Source organism: Tamandua tetradactyla, chromosome 11, assembly GCF_023851605.1.
Source record: "Tamandua tetradactyla isolate mTamTet1 chromosome 11, mTamTet1.pri, whole genome shotgun sequence".
NCBI classification, from domain to species: Eukaryota; Metazoa; Chordata; class Mammalia; order Pilosa; family Myrmecophagidae; genus Tamandua; species Tamandua tetradactyla.
Window position 1 is genome coordinate 47470637 of NC_135337.1, and position 18825 is coordinate 47489461.

General features: G+C 34.2%; 1 protein-coding gene across 13 annotated transcripts in view; it reads left to right on the plus strand.

Moving 5' to 3' along the window:
* FUBP1 (far upstream element binding protein 1) overlaps positions 1-18825 on the plus strand; it is a 33475-nt gene that overhangs the window by 1539 nt on the left and 13111 nt on the right. For 7 of the 13 annotated variants that reach the window (XR_013159384.1, XR_013159385.1, XR_013159383.1 and 4 more), the window contains exons 2-18: positions 4622-4712; positions 5530-5592; positions 6413-6451; positions 7064-7103; positions 7601-7653; positions 7740-7811; positions 7941-7998; positions 9563-9725; positions 9823-9921; positions 10031-10132; positions 10391-10493; positions 10607-10707; positions 11029-11170; positions 11810-11970; positions 15166-15317; positions 15404-15483; positions 17911-18039. Coding sequence is in view for 10 of the 13 variants with exons in the window: in XM_077120527.1 (XP_076976642.1) it covers positions 4622-4712; positions 5530-5592; positions 6413-6451; positions 7064-7103; positions 7601-7653; positions 7740-7811; positions 7941-7998; positions 9563-9725; positions 9823-9921; positions 10031-10132; positions 10391-10493; positions 10607-10707; positions 11029-11170; positions 11810-11970; positions 15166-15317; positions 15404-15483; positions 17911-18039 (1648 nt within the window). In the remaining 3 variants the exon portion in view is untranslated. The remainder of the gene's footprint in view (positions 1-4621; positions 4713-5529; positions 5593-6412; positions 6452-7063; positions 7104-7600; positions 7654-7739; positions 7812-7940; positions 7999-9562; positions 9726-9822; positions 9922-10030; positions 10133-10390; positions 10494-10606; positions 10708-11028; positions 11171-11809; positions 11971-15165; positions 15318-15403; positions 15484-17910; positions 18040-18825) is intronic. The other 6 variants (XM_077120528.1, XM_077120533.1, XM_077120532.1 and 3 more) reach the window with 3 other exon arrangements.

Here is an 18825-nt window from a genome sequence, read left to right on the forward strand (position 1 = left end):
CTTATTTCTTACCACCCAGTAAGATTAAAAGGTCGTTTGAATAAAAAGAAAATTAATAAATTGTATAATAATGTTAACAGTACCTATTTTTATAATGTGGACAGACTAAAAATGTACCTGTAGTCATTGATAATCAGCAATAGTTAGGCGGATCAGCAGCAGATCATTATTAATGCTAATTCTGCATTTTTAAAATCTGATCCTTTTTAATTACTTCTGAACATGCTTAGAATAGCAACTGAAACATTTGTACAGTTATGAGTTTTTATTAGATCAGGTGGCAGATTCATTTTATTCAACCAGCGTATTGAATTAATATGGGTCACACACTGTACTTAAGATGCTGGAGATTTTTTTAATATGGAATTGAGTCCTTGCCTTCTAGGTAGATAAGAGGTAAGGGATCAAATGAAAATGAATAGTAGTATCTGAATAATGACATCAGAGAGTAGACAACCCATTCACTTGTTCTGTAAACATTGAGAACCATTGTACAAGGCACCAGAGAGGTGGTGCCTAACTGCCTGGAGTGATATTTTAGCCAAGCCTTTAAAGAATGGAAGTTTGACATGTAAAGAAAGTTTGGAATAACAAGAACCCAAGAATGGAGTAAGCTTTGGGCAGAGGAAAAACAAAAAAGTGATAAAAGTCAGCTGGGTATAGGTACCAAATTATGGAAGATCTTGGCTTTCCATGAAGTTAGACTTCATTATTTGGATGGGCTATTAATTTCATAGTGAAAGGTAGACTTTTTAGATGAAGTCTAGAGAGCTTTTCTTTTTTTTTTGTTGCGAATAATAGCATGTGCAAAAAAGCAATAAATTCCAAAGTACACCACAATAATTAGTTATAGAACAGATTTCAGAGTTTAGTATGGGTTGCAGTTCCACAATTTTAGGTTTTTCCTCCTGGTTGCTCCAAGACACTGGAGAAATATCAGTATAATGATTTAGTGGTCATACTCATTTAAATCCTATCTTCTCTTGTTATAACTCCACCTTCTCCTTTGATCTTTCTCCCAATCTTTAGGGGTGTTTGGACTATGCCCATTCTAACTATTTCATTTTGGAAAGGGCTGTCGATAATACGGAATAGGGGAATGGAACTAGTTGATGTTCTGGAGAGGCTGGCCCCTTTGGGTTTCAGGACTTTAAATATTTCTAGTTTAAGAATTTCAACCTCTGCAGTAGAAATTTATTTTCATGGATTTCAAGCTGGAACTCCAGGGGGTGGGATAGGATTTTTTTTTTAGTCTTTGGGGACCATATGTAAACAATACATTCTGAGCTGTGGAACATTGAAAATTAAAATGTATTCATCTATTTTTTTTTTATTCTTGAGATTATGTGAAGATGGAAGTGAATAGGACTGTGAGATTAGATGAGGAAAGTGGTAAATTAGAAGCTAAGAATCTACCGCCATTCCTTCTTCTCTAAACAATTAATAAATTAGTCATTATTTCTCAAATATTTTGAAATCTCTTCCCTGATAATTGTAAAGGTGATTCAGATTGCATTATGTTGTTTGGCTGAAAGAAAAATTACAAAATCAAACTGTTGTTTTGTTATTACTATATCCAGTGAAACTAGCATTTGAGCATGATTTTAATTTTACTGTATTTTGTCATAGTATACGAGAGGCATGATTGTGGTAATAAGGAAAGATTCCTGTGTTTTAGATAGAAGGCTTGGAGAATTTTAATAAAATGATGCCTTAGTATTGTTTCAGTTATTCTACACCTCTTCACATTTCTGGTATGTGGGAATTGAACCCATCAGGTCCTTGCCCATAGTAGCTACTGAATATTTATAGACTTGAATCAAAAATCATTGGTGAATTAAAATAGTAAATAAATTTTATTTTGAAAATCATTCCATTTCTTCAAAATTCATTCTTAAAGGCTTACTTTATGTCTAATACGATGCCAGAATGTAGGGATACGGATTGATTGTATACTTAATTCATCTACTGGCACATGTTTTTACAACTAGAATGTGTATTTTTGGCTAGGAAAAATCTGTTTAATTTTTTAATCAAATATTTGATATCTCCATGTGGAGTCCATTTTATTGCTGAATTATAGTATGCTGATGTGTTCATACCATCTGGCAGTTCATTGAAAAAATACCACATATAGACTCTGTGCTGAGCGTTTCTTGCATTCATTTAATCCTCATAACAGTCTTACCAGGCAGGTATGGAAACTTACCCTTTGTACAGATAAGGTAAATAAGCCATAGAATACTTATGAAAATCAGGCAAGGCTACAAAAGTAATAAGCAATTGAACCAGGATTAAACCCCACACTAACTCCAAAGCCTAAGGGAAGCATGTGGTAGGATGAAAATTAGGAAAATAAGCATTCATGGTATTTAGGTAGATTAATTTTTTTGTGCAAATCAGCTTTAAAACACACACACACAACTCTAATTTTAAGTCTTAAATTTCCTTTCAACTCCAAGATTCTTGTTCTCAGAATGGTTAGTGAAAGTAAGGGATTACCTGCGCTTAAATCTTTATGATCAATAAGAGTTGTGTGTAGTTGGAGTTACTTTTTAGTAACTATTACTTCTTTCAAACTAATTTTACTTTTAGTGACCTGGGAATTGTATATTTCCTATTATTGGGGAATCGAAGATGTAATTTTTGGCGGTACTTTTACTAAAAGCTCTTCTCTAATTTCTTTGTATCATTTCTGAATTTTTGAGGTGGTGTTACTGTTACTTGTGTGAATTAAGTTACCAAGTTTCATTTTCATTTGGATAGTTTTAGAACTATTCATTTACTAGGGAGGTATAAATAAGTATCCTTCCTCTAGGCAAAAGTCCTTGAAGATCAGTAGCTCTCCTGGGCAAACTCAAAGCATTTATAAATGCTAGCGGCAATAGATAGTCACAACCTAAACCATTTTCCTGTCTATACTGTTTTCTCTGGCATGAAATCCTTTCCTTCTAACATCTGCCCATCACTGCCCGGCAGAATATTTAAGGTCTTAATGAACAGTGAAATGCTAAGTGTTTAAGATTTAGGGGTTGATAACCAGAGAGGATAATTAAAAATATATACTTTTATCAAGCGCTTTAACTTGATCCTAATGCATTTTGTTGTAGCTACTTGCACTTACAGGTGAAGAAAGGGAAATCTAGGAACCCTGGGTGTACAGTTGGTACGTGGGAACTGTTACATATTGTACTTACATGCTACGTAATAGGTTTAAGACTTAAATCCGTGAATTATATTATATGCTAAACCTTTCCAGTTTCCTGATTATAAAGTTTGAAACAATTGGATTTCTTTTTCACATCAGGATCTCTTTGAAGAATTCCTGTCACCAAAAGTTTGCTTTTATCATTCTATTTCGTTTTTTAGTTAAAATTTCAAACATATTCAAAGTTGAAAGAATAAGATAATGAACTCCTGTTTGCCCAACAGTCATCTTCAGTAACTGCCTAAAATAATGGTTTATTAGGATTATCCTTTAATCCTAGTAACTAGAATGAAGCTGTGTATAAATTGAGAAACAAGGCATTGTCCAAAGTTCAAGACTTTTGTTACCCGATAGAGATCTCTACCATTTGCTTATGTGACTTGAGTTATTGCTAAGATTATTTAACAACTGTAAGTAAATTTCTGCCTCCCTGAGTACTCTCTACTTTTTGGAATTATTGTACTGATGACATGACAAAATGAATATAAAACATTTATTACCACGTGACATAGTTTCATTTCCCCTTTTCATAGGAAAATGCAATAAATAGGCACATAAATTCAGCCCTACTTATGACTTGAGACTGTTACTATTATATGGTATTTGGTTAGTCAAGTGCCAACAATCATTTGGCCCTCTCTAAAAGTTAAAACGGTTTGAATGAAGTGAATTTGATACAATTATGGTTCTATCAGTGAGGCTTTTATAGAAGTGCTGCTCCCCAGGCTCCTGTCCCTTTGCATGTTTCCTTAAAACGGCACTGTTCAATAGAAATATAATGCAGGCCACATAATTTATTTAACACAGCATATCCAGAATATTGTCATTTTGGCATGTAATCAGTATAAAAAATTGAGGGGGGGGACTCTACATTTTTTTTGTCTGTTCTTTCAGTATCTAATATGTATTTTTCATTTAAAGCACGTCTCAGTTCGGACTAGCCATAGTTTAAGTGCTCAGTACTTAAAATGGGTATTGAATGTGTGATAATGGCTACCTTATTAAACAGTATAAACTTAGCATCCCACAAGGTGTTAATAGACTCCCTATGCCCACACACATCTTTTAAAGAGTCATAGAAGAGAGCCATGGAGAAGGCAGCATTGCTGTCCAGATTTTCCTCAGAGTTACTCGGTCTGTCTTTTAAAGATTCCAAACTGATTGCTTCATTATTACTTCTTATAGGAATGTATAAAAAGCTTTCCAGATCAACTCCCTGAAGTATTAATGGTAGCAATAAATTGAACTGTAATTTTATGATTATCTAGCACATTAGTTTTCTTATGTAATGCTAAAGAATATTTGGCATATATATGCATTAGGAAACAAATGAGGAAATTTAGTATTGAATAGTGTGTCGTAGTTTGTGATGCCTTCCTTAATGATAAAGGTGTGTTGTATTTGTTTTTTAAGATTGCAGCAAAAATTGGAGGTGATGCTGGAACATCACTGAATTCAAATGACTATGGTTATGGGGGACAAAAAAGACCTTTGGAAGATGGAGGTAAGTTGACAGCATAAGTATTTTGTTTTACAAAATATTTAGTTGAAGTGATTGAAACAGTGCCTTTATCATAAGGTTCCTAAAATTGTAAGGTTTATATCGATGTCGAAAGGAAAAAAAAGACTTAGCCAAGGTAAGTAAAAAATTGTCAACCAGCAAGTTTTGCCTTATTAGGAAATAATTGTTTTTACTCTTATAGAAAAAATTGTGCCAGATTGACGGTTTGCACAGACTTATTAATCTGAGTAAACAACACACACATACACGCAAGAATATAAATTGTTTAGGAGACATTTCACTGGTTTTTCTCATCATATGTGAATGAACTTTTGTATGCTGTGTTTTTATTGTTTACCTATTTCAAATCTCACTTTAAAATTGAAGTTGCTATAGTTTGCCACTCTAGCATGTTGCAGCTTATACCATTTTTTTATGTTTTGTTTTGTTTTAGTATTTTGTGTTTCAGGTTTATCTTAAAACAGTGGATTTACAGTACCTTGTATTTTTCTTAAAAAACGTAATTATTGAACCTTCTGAACCTAGAAGTCTGCACGTATTTTTTCTTTTAGGTTTGGTTATGAATTTTGATACATTTTCTTTTTGCCCTTTTCTTTTTTAAAAAAAAAAAAAAGAGAGAGAAGGATTCTGATTGAGCCTGTAGAATGTGTTAGTAGCTTTGACCAGGAGTATTTGGTTTCCTTTCATTTAAGTGTCTTTCATATTCATTCATATTCATAGTGAGGCTTTTAATATACAAAAATGAGCTAATGATGCTTCAGATGTTGTATGTAATGTATTCTTTTTATTTTATGTGTAGATGGCTCTTGGACAAGTCCGAGCAGTACAACACACTGGGAGGGAATGCCCTCTCCTTTTAAAGGCAGGAATTTTTATTTATTACCTGTGTTTAGTATGTAAACGTGAAATAAACCAGTGGATTCTTGGATTGGACACAAATATTTCTTGAATTATGTGTCTGAATTTTTGCTGCACAACATTCTGCTGTTTAATCATTTAAGTTTGAATGGGGGGAGAATGTAGTATTATCAGCTATAGGTTTTCTGTTCTAAGGTATGCATTATATTCATTCACCTGTGTAAAGGATTTAGATGTAGGTAGCTATGTAGTTGCTTTGAGTTTTTCTGCCTGAAGTATTACAGTATTATGCTGTGAAATGTTTGGCTAAGGAATAATGGAACATTTTACATTACGATTGCCTTATAATGTGAATTTTTTTTTCGCATAGCTTTGTGGTCACTGTCAGATACACTCAACTTTGATATGTGAAGTTTTCATATTTTGATAATTTTTTTTTCTTACAATCTTCAGTTCCTGTAGTGGAAGCATCATTAGCCTTTAGCATGTGATATTTTGCTAGTAATGGACCTTAATACTTTGTCTTGTATCATTCTAAAGGGTTTAAAAAAGCACATTGAGGTCAGTGATTTGTCAAAAGGATTTTTTCTCTTTTTAATGTCTGTGCATCTTTAAACATGAAGAGAATGAAAGAAATGTAATTATTATTCTTTAGACTACCAAGAGTTTGGGATGAGTTTCACCAGTTTTGGTTCAAATGGCAAACCATAACCTCAGATATTTCCATAAATGCTCATATTGATATTTATTGTTGCTTGAGGTGGGGGAGGTGAGCTAAGTCTTATATTTATTGGCAAAAAATTAAAAGACTCTTAATTTTGCAGATCAACCAGATGCTAAGAAAGTTGCTCCTCAAAATGACTGTAAGTATTTCATTTAAATTGGATTAAAAGTTATAGTAACTGAATTTTAATATCAAGGTTTTGTTCCTATCTTTTGGTGAGCATCTTTAAAGTTAATGGGCATCTGTAAATATTCTTTTACAATGTCTAGCCTGAATTCCCACCCCACCCCCCACCCCCACAACATGGGCAGTCACCGGGAAACAAACCCAGCATGGCAGGCGAGAACTCTGCCGCTGCACCACCATTGCCCACCCTGTAAATGTTCTTTTTTTCTCCTGTTTTTAAAATCTCTTGTTTTAATTATAGTCAGGTATTATTAATAAGATTTGGTTGCCGAGTTATTTTACATATTCCAATGTATTTACTCAAATTCTTAATCTATGCTTGTACCAGTTGAAAAAAGAAAGTGTTTAATTTGAGACCATTGCTAATTCTCTGCCCTTTTACTGGTTTTCTTGCCCACTGGCTATACTCATTTAAGTACCTATATAAAATTTTGTGTCTTCTTCAAGGTGTTATCTATGTATCAGGGAAAGATTTTAGAATTGCTTGATATGTTGTTAAATATAAATATGTAAGTAAGCTTAAATTTCATGTTTTCATTTTATTTTTATTAAATTTCTTTGGTAGCTTTTGGAACGCAGTTACCACCCATGCATCAACAGCAAAGGTATAGTAAAAAACTTTTCAGAAAGTACTTTGTAAGTTTTAGTTGAACTATATGTACAGACACAACCAAAGTATTATATAGGACAAATAGTGTTCAGATATGTTTTTGTATATGTATATTTTATTTCCCTCTACTTTGAAAAGGTGACACACAATGATAGTTTTTTTTTTTTTTTGAGTGAGATTCATTTGTCATTTGGAAGAGTGGGTGGAATTAGTAAGATCCTAGAACTAAGGTAAATTAGAATAATGCTTAAGAAAACATTCCCTGAACTCTTTCCCCAACTCATCCTTTTCCTTACTTGATGTGTGTTATCTTAATTAAGATTCTGGTCATAACTGCTCAGGTGATAAGCTGCATTTTAGCCATGAATATGTGCCTGGAACCTCAGTAAGCTGTTAGAAGCTTCCATTTTTTAATTAGTGGTTGATTACCTTTATTTGTAAACAAGTTGTATTCTTTTTGAAGGAAAATGTTATTTTTCCTTTATTCCTTAGCAGATCTGTAATGACAGAAGAATACAAAGTTCCAGATGGAATGGTTGGATTCAGTAAGTTATCTAATTTTTAAAACTTTGAAAACATAGATGAGACAGACTTTATAATTTTGCAACAAATACTTTTCTCTTTTTACTAGTAATTGGCAGAGGAGGTGAACAGATCTCTCGCATTCAGCAGGAATCCGGATGCAAAATACAGATAGCTCCTGGTAACATTGCTCTCCTGTTATTTTTTCAAATGACTAGAAAACTAGCATTCTTTAAGTTGTTAGTGAAAGTGGTTCAACATATTAGTCTTTCCTTGATCTAAAATTTTCTATTTTTGTTTTTAATTGCAGATAGTGGTGGCCTTCCAGAAAGGTCTTGTATGTTAACTGGAACACCTGAGTCTGTCCAGTAAGTATGAAAATCTTTAAAAATCTATAGAGTAATGTGAAGGTTATTTGAACTTTGTCATTGCTTTTCATTACTACTTTTAGACCATTGTCTCTGTACCCCCATATCCCAGAAATCCCCAGCTCTTGAAGTTTATGCCTCATGCCTTCTCAGTTAGGATTCCTCATGTGAACCATAGAACACAGAAAATTATTAAAGCCAACCTTCTATGTACTCTAGGCTGTACTTGAGAAGCTGAATACAGCCTAGAGAAGAAGACATGATCATATTGACTGGTTTCACTTAAAACTCAGTCACTAACTTTGATAGACATTTGTGTTTCTCTCCTGGTCTCCTCCAAGGTTCCTTGATACTTCCTCTCCCCACTTTGGCTTATTTTTCAAAGAAAATATAAGCAATCATAAGAAACTTTGAACTTTCCTTAACAGCCTGCCTTCATTTGTGTTCTGTCTAATATACAAGTTCTCAGATACTCCCTTCCTTTCATGTGCCTGAGGCCAGCTGCTCCTTAGCTCCTCCAGTTGAACCCACTTTTCTACATTATTAGTTTTCCTATCTCTACTATATAATTTCTAGCAGCATACGAACATACTAGGGGAAAAAACCTTTATTCTCTGTTTCTCTGCTCCCTTTTACAACAAAACTCCTTGAAGAAGGTGGTTCTACTTGTCCTCTTATCTACCTAATTTTTCATTTTCTCTAAAATTCACACTAATCAGACACTAATTCCCATCATTCCATTGAAATTTTTCTTGTCAAGATCGTGAATAGGTTCTTTTCCATTCAGCATTATCAGCATTAATTGACACTGTAGACCAGCCTTTCTTTGCAGTACTTCATTTATTTGGCCCGGGACACCTGCTGCACTGGCCACTCTTTTTCTTAGTCCCTTTTTCTTATTCTGCCTTATCTTCCTTTCAACATGGAAGTTCTTCACATGGTGTATCTACACATATCTTTTAGATGACTTCATTTAATCCTATGGCTTTTTATACCATAGATTTTATTTACTCCTTAATTTTTATCTTCAGCCTTAATCTTTTTCCTAAATTCTTGTCTCTTTCTAAGTTTAGAAGTAGAATGCTACTCAGAAATTTTTAAATATTCTCAAAAATAGTGAAAATTGTAAACCTAAAAAATTAATTACTCGGGATCAGAATCTTTTATTCTTGGTGGCCTTTTTTTTTTTGTATTAGAGAAGTAGTAGGTTTACAGGAAAATCATGCAGAAAGTACACAGTCCCATATTACCACCCCTCCCCTAACCACGTGTAGTTCATCTTGGCTAACATTTTGCTTCGTGTGATGAAACATTGTTACTATAAACTATAGTCCATAGTTTACATTAGGGTTTACTCTTTATGTTGTGCACTTCTAGTGTGGGTAACATAAATACAACCTAAAATAGTCATTTTAGCCACTTTCAGATTTACAGATCAGTGGTGCTAAATACCTGTTGTGCTACCATCACTGTTAAAATGAAATGGAAGGAATACTGATTACTCTAATTGGCTAAGCTTTTGGGTATGTTGTAACTTATTACTTAAATATAAATTTTTTAACAGATCAGCAAAACGGTTACTGGACCAGATTGTTGAAAAAGGAAGACCAGCCCCTGGCTTCCATCATGGAGATGGACCAGGAAATGCAGTTCAGGAAATCATGATTCCAGCTAGCAAGGCTGGATTAGTTATTGGAAAAGGAGGAGAGACTATTAAACAACTTCAGGTATTACTGAGTTTGTATAATGATTAATTTTATTCTTTTTGAAACCATTACTCCCCCCCCCCTTTGTTAATACATATTATTTCTACAATTTTAACAGGAGCGTGCTGGAGTTAAGATGGTTATGATTCAGGATGGGCCTCAGAACACTGGTGCTGACAAACCTCTTAGGATTACAGGAGACCCATACAAAGTTCAAGTAAACTTAACTATATTTTTAAAGAGGGGGTTGATGCTGAACAAAACATGCATGAATAATTTAAATGTTTTGAGACACACTTTTTTAATTGACTAACTTTCTATTTCAGCAAGCCAAGGAAATGGTGTTAGAGTTAATTCGTGATCAAGGTGGTTTCAGAGAAGTTCGGAATGAGTATGGGTCAAGAATAGGAGGAAATGAAGGAATAGATGTAAGTTAAAATGTGCATTTAGAAGTGGTTATATGCTAATATATAAATATATTGTCTTTCCTTTCATGTGTTAGCCAGCTCTCTAACATTACATTGATTTTTTTCTGTATATTCTTAGAATGCAGAATTGTGTGTTTTTTATCTCCCATCATATTTGATAATTGACATTTTGGTGCTATGTGTATGTTTTTGTATTTGACGCATATTAATTTTCTGGATGTATGTGTCTTTCTTAATACCCAGTCTTCTTTGCTTAAGGTCCCTATCCCAAGATTTGCTGTGGGCATTGTAATAGGAAGAAATGGAGAGATGATTAAAAAAATACAAAATGATGCTGGTGTTCGAATTCAGTTTAAGCCAGGTTAGTCAGTATATTTATAATCGTCTAAGTGTTGGTAGCAATTACCTTTCTTTGATAATTATTTTTGATGCTCAGATTTAATGTTAATCAAGTTTTGCTTCTTTGTTTTGAAGATGATGGAACAACACCTGATAGGATAGCACAAATAACAGGACCTCCAGATCGATGTCAACATGCTGCAGAAATTATTACAGACCTTCTTCGAAGTGTTCAGGTTTGATAAAACATTAAGATTTTCATTGTTTTGTTTTCATTTGAAAAGCGTTTTCCTTTTATCAAATCCAGAAGTTCCCCCTCTTAGGTTTTTGTGTCAGAGTACTTGATTTACTTTAAAATACCCTACTTTACTTGCCTCAATATAAAAGGAATAAGTGATAATTATTATTTATTGATTATTTACCAGGTAATCTCCCAACTTCCCTAATTTCTGATTCAGGGATATTAGGGTTGGGAAAAACATACATATAATAGTTATTTCATAGAAAGAAAAATTTGTTTATTTGCTGACTTTCCTTGTTGTCTTTACTCTCCTTAGGCTGGTAATCCTGGTGGACCTGGACCTGGTGGTCGAGGAAGAGGTAGAGGTCAAGGCAACTGGAACATGGGACCACCTGGTGGACTACAGGAATTTAATTTTATTGTTCCAACTGGGAAAACTGGATTAATTATAGGAAAAGGCAATGTATTTTAAACTCTTAATGTTAAATGTGTGCTTGAAATTTTAACTTAGACCTAAGTTATCTGTACCTATTTTTGTTGACTTTGTAATCATGTGGCAGAGAGTTTTCTTTAGCATTATTTTAGTAGAAAAGTGTTCTTATGTTCCTAAGTAAGAACTAAAACAATGGAAAAAGGGGTGGGATTTGGTTCATGTTGGTTTCTGGAAAATAGTATGAAGAGCATTTAATTATTAATGTAAGAAACTCTTTGACATAAAAAATGTTTGGGGTATTTGCTTTTATGTGGCTCTACATTTTTAAATTTTTGATTTTTGTGTGTATTTATTTATATTTATACTGTAAAAGAACAACTTATCAAATATTTTGATAAGTTGCAATCCATTTTAAGATTGTTCCTGGCCTCCTAAGTAAACTTAAATGTATCTTGAGAGAAATGTGAAATGCTTCTTATAATTTGATTTTTGAAGTTTAGAATGAATGGAGAATCCTATTAGAATATTATCAGTTAAGTTTCTGTCCAAAACTTTAAGGCCCATTTAGCTGTTTCTATTTTTCTTGAACAGCCCTTTTGTTCTTTGGATCTTTAGAGAAATTACTGTATTTTTGTTTTGTTCTGTTTGTTTTAATTTATTTTAGGTGGTGAAACCATAAAAAGCATAAGCCAACAGTCTGGTGCAAGAATAGAACTTCAGAGAAATCCTCCCCCTAATGCAGATCCTAATATGAAATTATTTACAATTCGTGGCACTCCACAGCAAATAGACTATGCTCGGCAACTCATAGAAGAAAAGATTGGTGTGAGTATACTTTTAACTTCTAATTTATAGCATAGACCCAATAGTTTTAATAATAAGACATAAATGCAGATACCCCTATAAGTGCTACACAGAAAAATATGCAAATTCTAATCTCAAATTAAAGGTTTCATCATAGACATCAAACATCACATACATCAGAAGTGTACAACATAGAAAAGGCTCTCCAACAATAAAAAGTAGTTAAGTATGCAGTCACAGGTGTTCACAACCTTGTTTTACCTTACATTGGCTTATAGTAAGGATTGTCTGGATGTGGGTAAATAAAAGAGGGTAGCATTATCTGCAAACAATGTTAGGGTTGGTGGAAGTTTGTGAAACATACATGAAGGAGATAGTTAATGGAAAGTTAAATTCATCATTTATTAGGGGCTTAACTAATACCCAAACCTGATGAGGAACAGATGAACCTGATGTACCCCCCCACACACACACACACACACTCTTGAGTAGAAATATATAAATCCAAGTTCTTGAGGTGTCTCAGAAATCATCTGGAAAGCTTTAAAGTGCCAATTACTTGGGAGTTTCCACACCATTGTACATAACATACACAGTTTTGATTCAGAATGTCTGGAATAGGGGCCCAGCATCTAATTTTGAAAAGCAGTTCCAGGTAACTGACACACAGCCAAATACGGAAATTTTTCCTCTAGGTAGATTTCCTGGTGATAGTAAAAAAAAAAAGAGAGAGAGAGAGAGATTTTGACATTACTCCTTGATAAAATAAAACAAAGTAGTGCTTCATTGGGTTGTCAAACTACGAAAAGTTTACATAGGGTGAGAGGTAACAATTTAAATTAGTAATAATTAGAATTTCTTAGGAAAACTCTTCTCGGTGACTGGAATGCAAAAGAGATTTTGTCACTATTTCTGGCTGGTTGGGGAGGCAAATGTATGAAAAAACGCTTAAAGAACGTCTGTCATAATATACACATTCTAAGTTCTTTGGATGATAAGTGTAATTGTTCAAAAAATTGAGAAAATGTTTGTGGATTCAGTAATGGCAGACATTGATGTCAAGGCAGAAAAATGGTTTTGCTTGCCTATAATACATGGATCAGGATTTTTTATGGATTAATGGAGAAACAAGATAAGTTGTTTAGAAAAGTAGTTTAATATTGTGGTTTAGTGCCTGGACTGCCTGGGTTCAGAATTCTGTCAACCACTTACTGGCTGTGTGATCTTGGAGAGGTTGTTCAGACTCTTCTTTTTTTTTTAAACCAATGACATATTCCAAGTTTATTCTCGAATGTCGGTTCACATCAGTGGGACCATACAGTATTTGTCCTTTAGTTTTTGGCTAGACTCACTCAGCATAATGTTCTCTAGGTCCATCCATGTTATTACATGCTTCATAAGTTTATCCTGTCTTAAAGCTGCATAATATTCCATCGTATGTATATACCACAGTTTGTTTAGCCACTCTTCTGTTGATGGACATTTTGGCTGTTTCCATCTCTTTGCAATTGTAAATAACGCTGCTATAAACATTGGTGTGCAAATGTCCGTTTGTGTCTTTGCCCTTAAGTCCTTTGAGTAGATACCCAGCAATGGTATTGCTGGGTCGTATGGCAATTCTATATTCAGTTTTTTGAGGAACTGCCAAACTGCCTTCCACAGTGGTTGCACCATTTGACATTCCCACCAACAGTGGATAAGTGTGCCTCTTTCTCCGCATCCTCTCCAGCACTTGTCATTTTCTGTTTTGTTGATAATGGCCATTCTGGTGGGTGTGAGATGATATCGCATTGTGGTTTTGATTTGCATTTCTCTAATGGCGAGGGACATTGAGCATCTCTTCATGTGCCTTTTGGCCATTTGTATTTCCTCTTCTGGTAGGTGTCTGTTCAAGTCTTTTTCCCATTTTATAATTGGATTGGCTGTCTTTTTGTTGTTGAGTTGAACAATCTCTATAAAATGTTCAGACTCTTCTATGCATCAGTTTCCTTCTCTGTAAAATGATGAAAACAGTACCCACCTTACAGATTAAATGAGTTGCCTGTGTGTTGTTTGGGTGTATCACTTTCTACTTTTCAGTATTAGGATCTTTACTCTTTGAAAAGGGTAGACCATGAACAGTAGAAACAAGGGATGACGACAACAGTTGGAAACTTAGAGAGAAGATTTAATGAAAGTTACTTTAAAAGTCAAGAACTTTAGCTTTCTTATTTTATAGTGAGGAAACTGAACCGAATTGGTTAAAGCATTTTGTCCTAAATGTGATATAGTTAGTATTAATTGCATGGAAAGGGTGTTTTACAACTGTTTAATAGTATTGTAGGGAGTTAATCTAATGGTCTTTCAAATTGGAATACCAAAAAAAGAAATCATAAGGGTGCAAGGGTAGTTCGGTGGTAGAATTCTTCCCTGCTATGCAGGAGACCCGGGTATGATTTCCAGCCCTTGCACTTCTCAAAAACAAGCAAGCAAAAGAGAAAAAACAAAAATTCAACAAATGATGCTGCAATAACAGGATATTCCCATGAAAAAAGAGTGAATTGTGACCCCTGCCGTACAGCATACAAAAAAAAAATTAAGCATTATTGATTATGATGTGGCATGATATGAAATATCCTTATTTGGTGAATGAATTATAAAAGTAAATTTTGATGGTATTTCAAATTATGAGAGATAAATGGTAAAGGAGGAAATGAGTTTAAATTCTTTGTCCAAATGGGGTTCCAATAACAAATAGAGAAGTTGTGAGAATTTTGAGAGAGAACTAGTTATATTATAGGTAAAGTGTTCAGTAGATGGTTCCCAGTATAGGACCTAAGCAATTTGGGGAGTATGTTATTGCAATAGTTGTCTGAATATTAGGGCAGTAGTCATAGAGTAGATGTAGAGAGAAGTAGTAGTGATAAGGACCTGATGCTTGGTATGCTTCCATGTGTAAGATGAAGGAAAGGTAGAAGTAAGAATTGCTAAAGGAAAAGGAGATAAAGCTGTCTGAAGAGAATAGAATAGAAGGCTAAGGAAGCATTTCAGTTTTTGTTCATGAATTTTGCATGCCTCATTGATATGGCAGAGTTAAAATAGTTTTTTTAAATGTGAATGGAAAAGGAAGAAAAATCTAAAACTAACACTGATTATGTGTGAGGATACACTTGGTGGTCATTAGATTGTTTAATCATTACTCTGTTTTTCTGGTTTAATGTCTTTTTTTTTTAACAGGGCCCAGTAAATCCTTTAGGGCCACCTGTACCCCATGGGCCCCATGGTGTCCCGGGCCCCCATGGGCCTCCAGGGCCACCAGGGCCTGGAGCTCCAATGGGACCATATAATCCTGCACCTTATAATCCAGGACCACCTGGCCCCGCTCCTCAGTAAGTATTGGGTTTGCGTTTACTCCAAAGAGTGCGGCTTTTGGTAAATTGAATTTTTATATTGATTTTTTTTTTTGTCTTTTCAGTGGTCCTCCAGCCCCATATGCTCCCCAGGGATGGGGAAATGCCTATCCACACTGGCAGCAACAGGCACCTCCTGATCCAGGTAAAAGATGCTTAGCATTCTTTGTAGTCTGTATTGTTTGTTTGCTACTCTTAATTACATTAATTTTTTGTGTTAGTTCTATATTTTGTGAATTTTCTGCACCCTTTCAGCCAAGTGTTAGAGACTGCTTCCACCACAGTGAATAAGACTGACATGAATACGGTCTCTGCTTTTGTGGAACTTTGTTCTATCTGCTGCATTTGGCTTTTTCTACTTTTGTATATTTCTACAGCAGAGTGCCAAGAATCAAAAGCTACAAAAAGAGAATGTCTTAGTGTAAATCAGGCTTGTATTTGATAACTGCATGTCAGGGGCTCACTCAAATATATTGTATTAAGTATTTTTTCTATTCAAATCTAAATTTTAAATATATTACATTCTATTTTATTCTATTCTTGCATTTATCCCCAGCCCATCCATAGTTTTTTCCCCATCTTGGTCAAAGATGCAGGCATTCATTCAAGCCAATTAATATTTATTTGTGATTGTTTCATTTTTTTCTCACCTACTTTCTACCTTTTAGGCCTCTTTTGCTGGAGTAGTTTCAAGGAATGTATACTGAATTATGGATTCCTTTCTACACATAGTATATTTATCCAAACAAAATCCCAGAGTAATTGGTTTAAATGAAATTTTTTACTGAATTTGGCTAAACATTTTAGTGTTTAAATGAAGTCCTATCATAGCCTACTTTAATATCATAGAAAATGTGCTTTGAGCAAATAATTTGAGTTGTAATAGAAGCATGCCCTCTCAATGTTAGTAATACTGCAATAGAAGGATTCAAACATACAGAAAAATAGTGAAATACGATTTGCTTTTATATAATAGCCTAAAAGTTAGTTTTAAAAGAAAGGACTTTTCTTTCCCTCTTCATGTAAGCTAATTGGGATAGATGATCAGGCAGAGAAATGAAATTCAAAAGTTTAAGCAGATTAGGGGGACAGATTGATACTGGGTAACTTGGATCTACCAGGATCACAACTATGAGCGCTGCATAGGTTGCGTGATTGAGAAAAATGATAAGTCTTTATCACAGTCTCAGTATTCCACACAGAATAGTAGTCACCACTGTAAAAACTGTTAAATGGTTGTGGCTTCCAGCATTGCCTGTCAAGTGATGATGAGTTAATATTATAAGTTGAATGAATATTAAGTTCTCAGTACATATTAGCTCTATGTAAATATGCTATAAAATTGATGTTCTTAAATGGTTTACGCACACAAACAAGCACAAATATCACTTCTTAAATAATGTGTTTTATCGCCATTTCTCTATTCAGACATGGTGTCATCTGAAGTATTTGTATTATTCAGATGATGACACTATTACATGGAATTATCCAACATGGAACGTTAGTACATTGATTGAGAGAGGTTTGAAGGGTGCCAAAAAACACTTCATAATTTTATCACCTTATTATGATACAATTTTTTTTTTCTTGAAATCCTTGCTTGTTTCCTTATGCCTCACTAACATTAAGCAGCTATGAATTGCTACCCATTTGGAATCCCAACTAAACAGGTCACATATAGATATAGACTCTAAGAAATTTACGTTCTGTTTGTGGACACAAACTTAAAGATATACCTGTAAATATCAAATGATATTCCTAGTTTAAAGAACAGAATCAGTAGACGATTTCTACTTTCTCACAAGAGGTTTCAGTGTTCCCATATAATTTGATCTATGAGTGATGAGTGAGAGCTGACCAAGTAACTAAGAAGTGTGGTGACTTCTCAAAAGCACAGCTGATTCATTATAGCTGAAGCTTAAGAGTGTTGGGAAACTATTGACAGAAGGGAGAGATGAGTCTGGAATGGAGAGGATAAGCCAGTGTCCAGATCATTAAAGGTATTGAATAATAAACTAAAAAACTTTGTCCATTCTGATGATTAAGGGAATAGATGAAGAATTTCAAGTAGGTTGATGATATCGAATGTATGTTTTAGGACAATCTCCGTGATGTAATGTAGCCAGTCATTTCTATTTTCCCAAGAAAGTATTGTCTCTTCGTTGAAAACAAGACAGTACAAAGTTGATAGTTCTAAATTAATTGTTTCTTGTACAGGTTATTCCCTAGAAATCTTTTCCTTTAGTCATCTGCCACATAGAATGTTGTGCCAAAAAAGAAAAAAGGGCACAGAATGATTTGAGACAGAGCATTGGATTGGAGTCAAAAAATTTTTATTCAGATCCCAGCTCTACCACTCAGTAGTTACCTAACCTACAGAAGTCAGTCTCCAAGCCTATTTTCTGCAATAAATGCTAATAATAGAAAAATTGGAGAATTTCTATTTTCTCTTCAGTTTTGGTGTCCAGTTAATATTTTGTACTGTAAATTTGTCAGAAAGCTTTTTTCTTTTTTTTTTTTTTTTTTTATTGAGTTTAAATGCAAACTTTGAACTTGTGTTTATTAATTCTAGCTAAGGCAGGAACAGATCCAAATTCAGCAGCTTGGGCTGCTTATTATGCTCACTATTACCAGCAGCAAGCACAGCCACCACCTGCAGCTCCTACCGGTGCACCTACTACAACCCAAACTAATGGACAAGGTAACTGGTAACTGAATAACATTTTGTGAGTAAAAGCCAAAAATTATGTTTGGGATTATATGTGAGTGTGTCTCTGCTCAATTCCTTGAATTTCTAATATTCAGTTGTAATTCAGTGGGCAAAATTTCCATTTTTAAAATAAATTACCTTGAAATAATTTCAAACTTGCATGAAAATTGTAAGAACAGTACAAAGAACACCCAGATATCCCAGCTGTTCATGTTTTATTCCCCCATCCCCACAGTGTTTGCTGTCATTCTTTTGTGTGTATGTCCATATTCATTATTTCATTAGTCTTTTTTTGAATCATCTAGGACTAAACTATAGACGTGATCCTCCATCAGACTTGAATACTCTTGAGTATATTTCTCCAAAAATACATAAAAAAATACGTAAGAGTCATATAACTCTTCAAATCAATGAATTAATATTGACATATCATTGCTCCCCCAGTTCACAGCCTCTGTTCGGATTTCACCAGTTATCCCAACTGTCTCTTCTGATACAAAATCCTATCTTGGAACATAAGTATTTTAGTTATTAGGTCTTTTCAGTCTCATCATTCTGAATAGTTCCTTAGTCTTTCCTTCTCTTTTGTGTTATAAAGAGTACAGACCTTTGCTTTGATTCTATAGGATGACTGTCAACCTAGGCCCCTTGCAGTCTTTTTTCATGACCAAACTTAAATCGAGCTTACTTGGCAGGGATACCTCAGTAATGATGCTCTGCTTTTCATATCAGGTGTCATATGAGGCTAACCTATTCTACTCTGGAGGTGGTAATGGT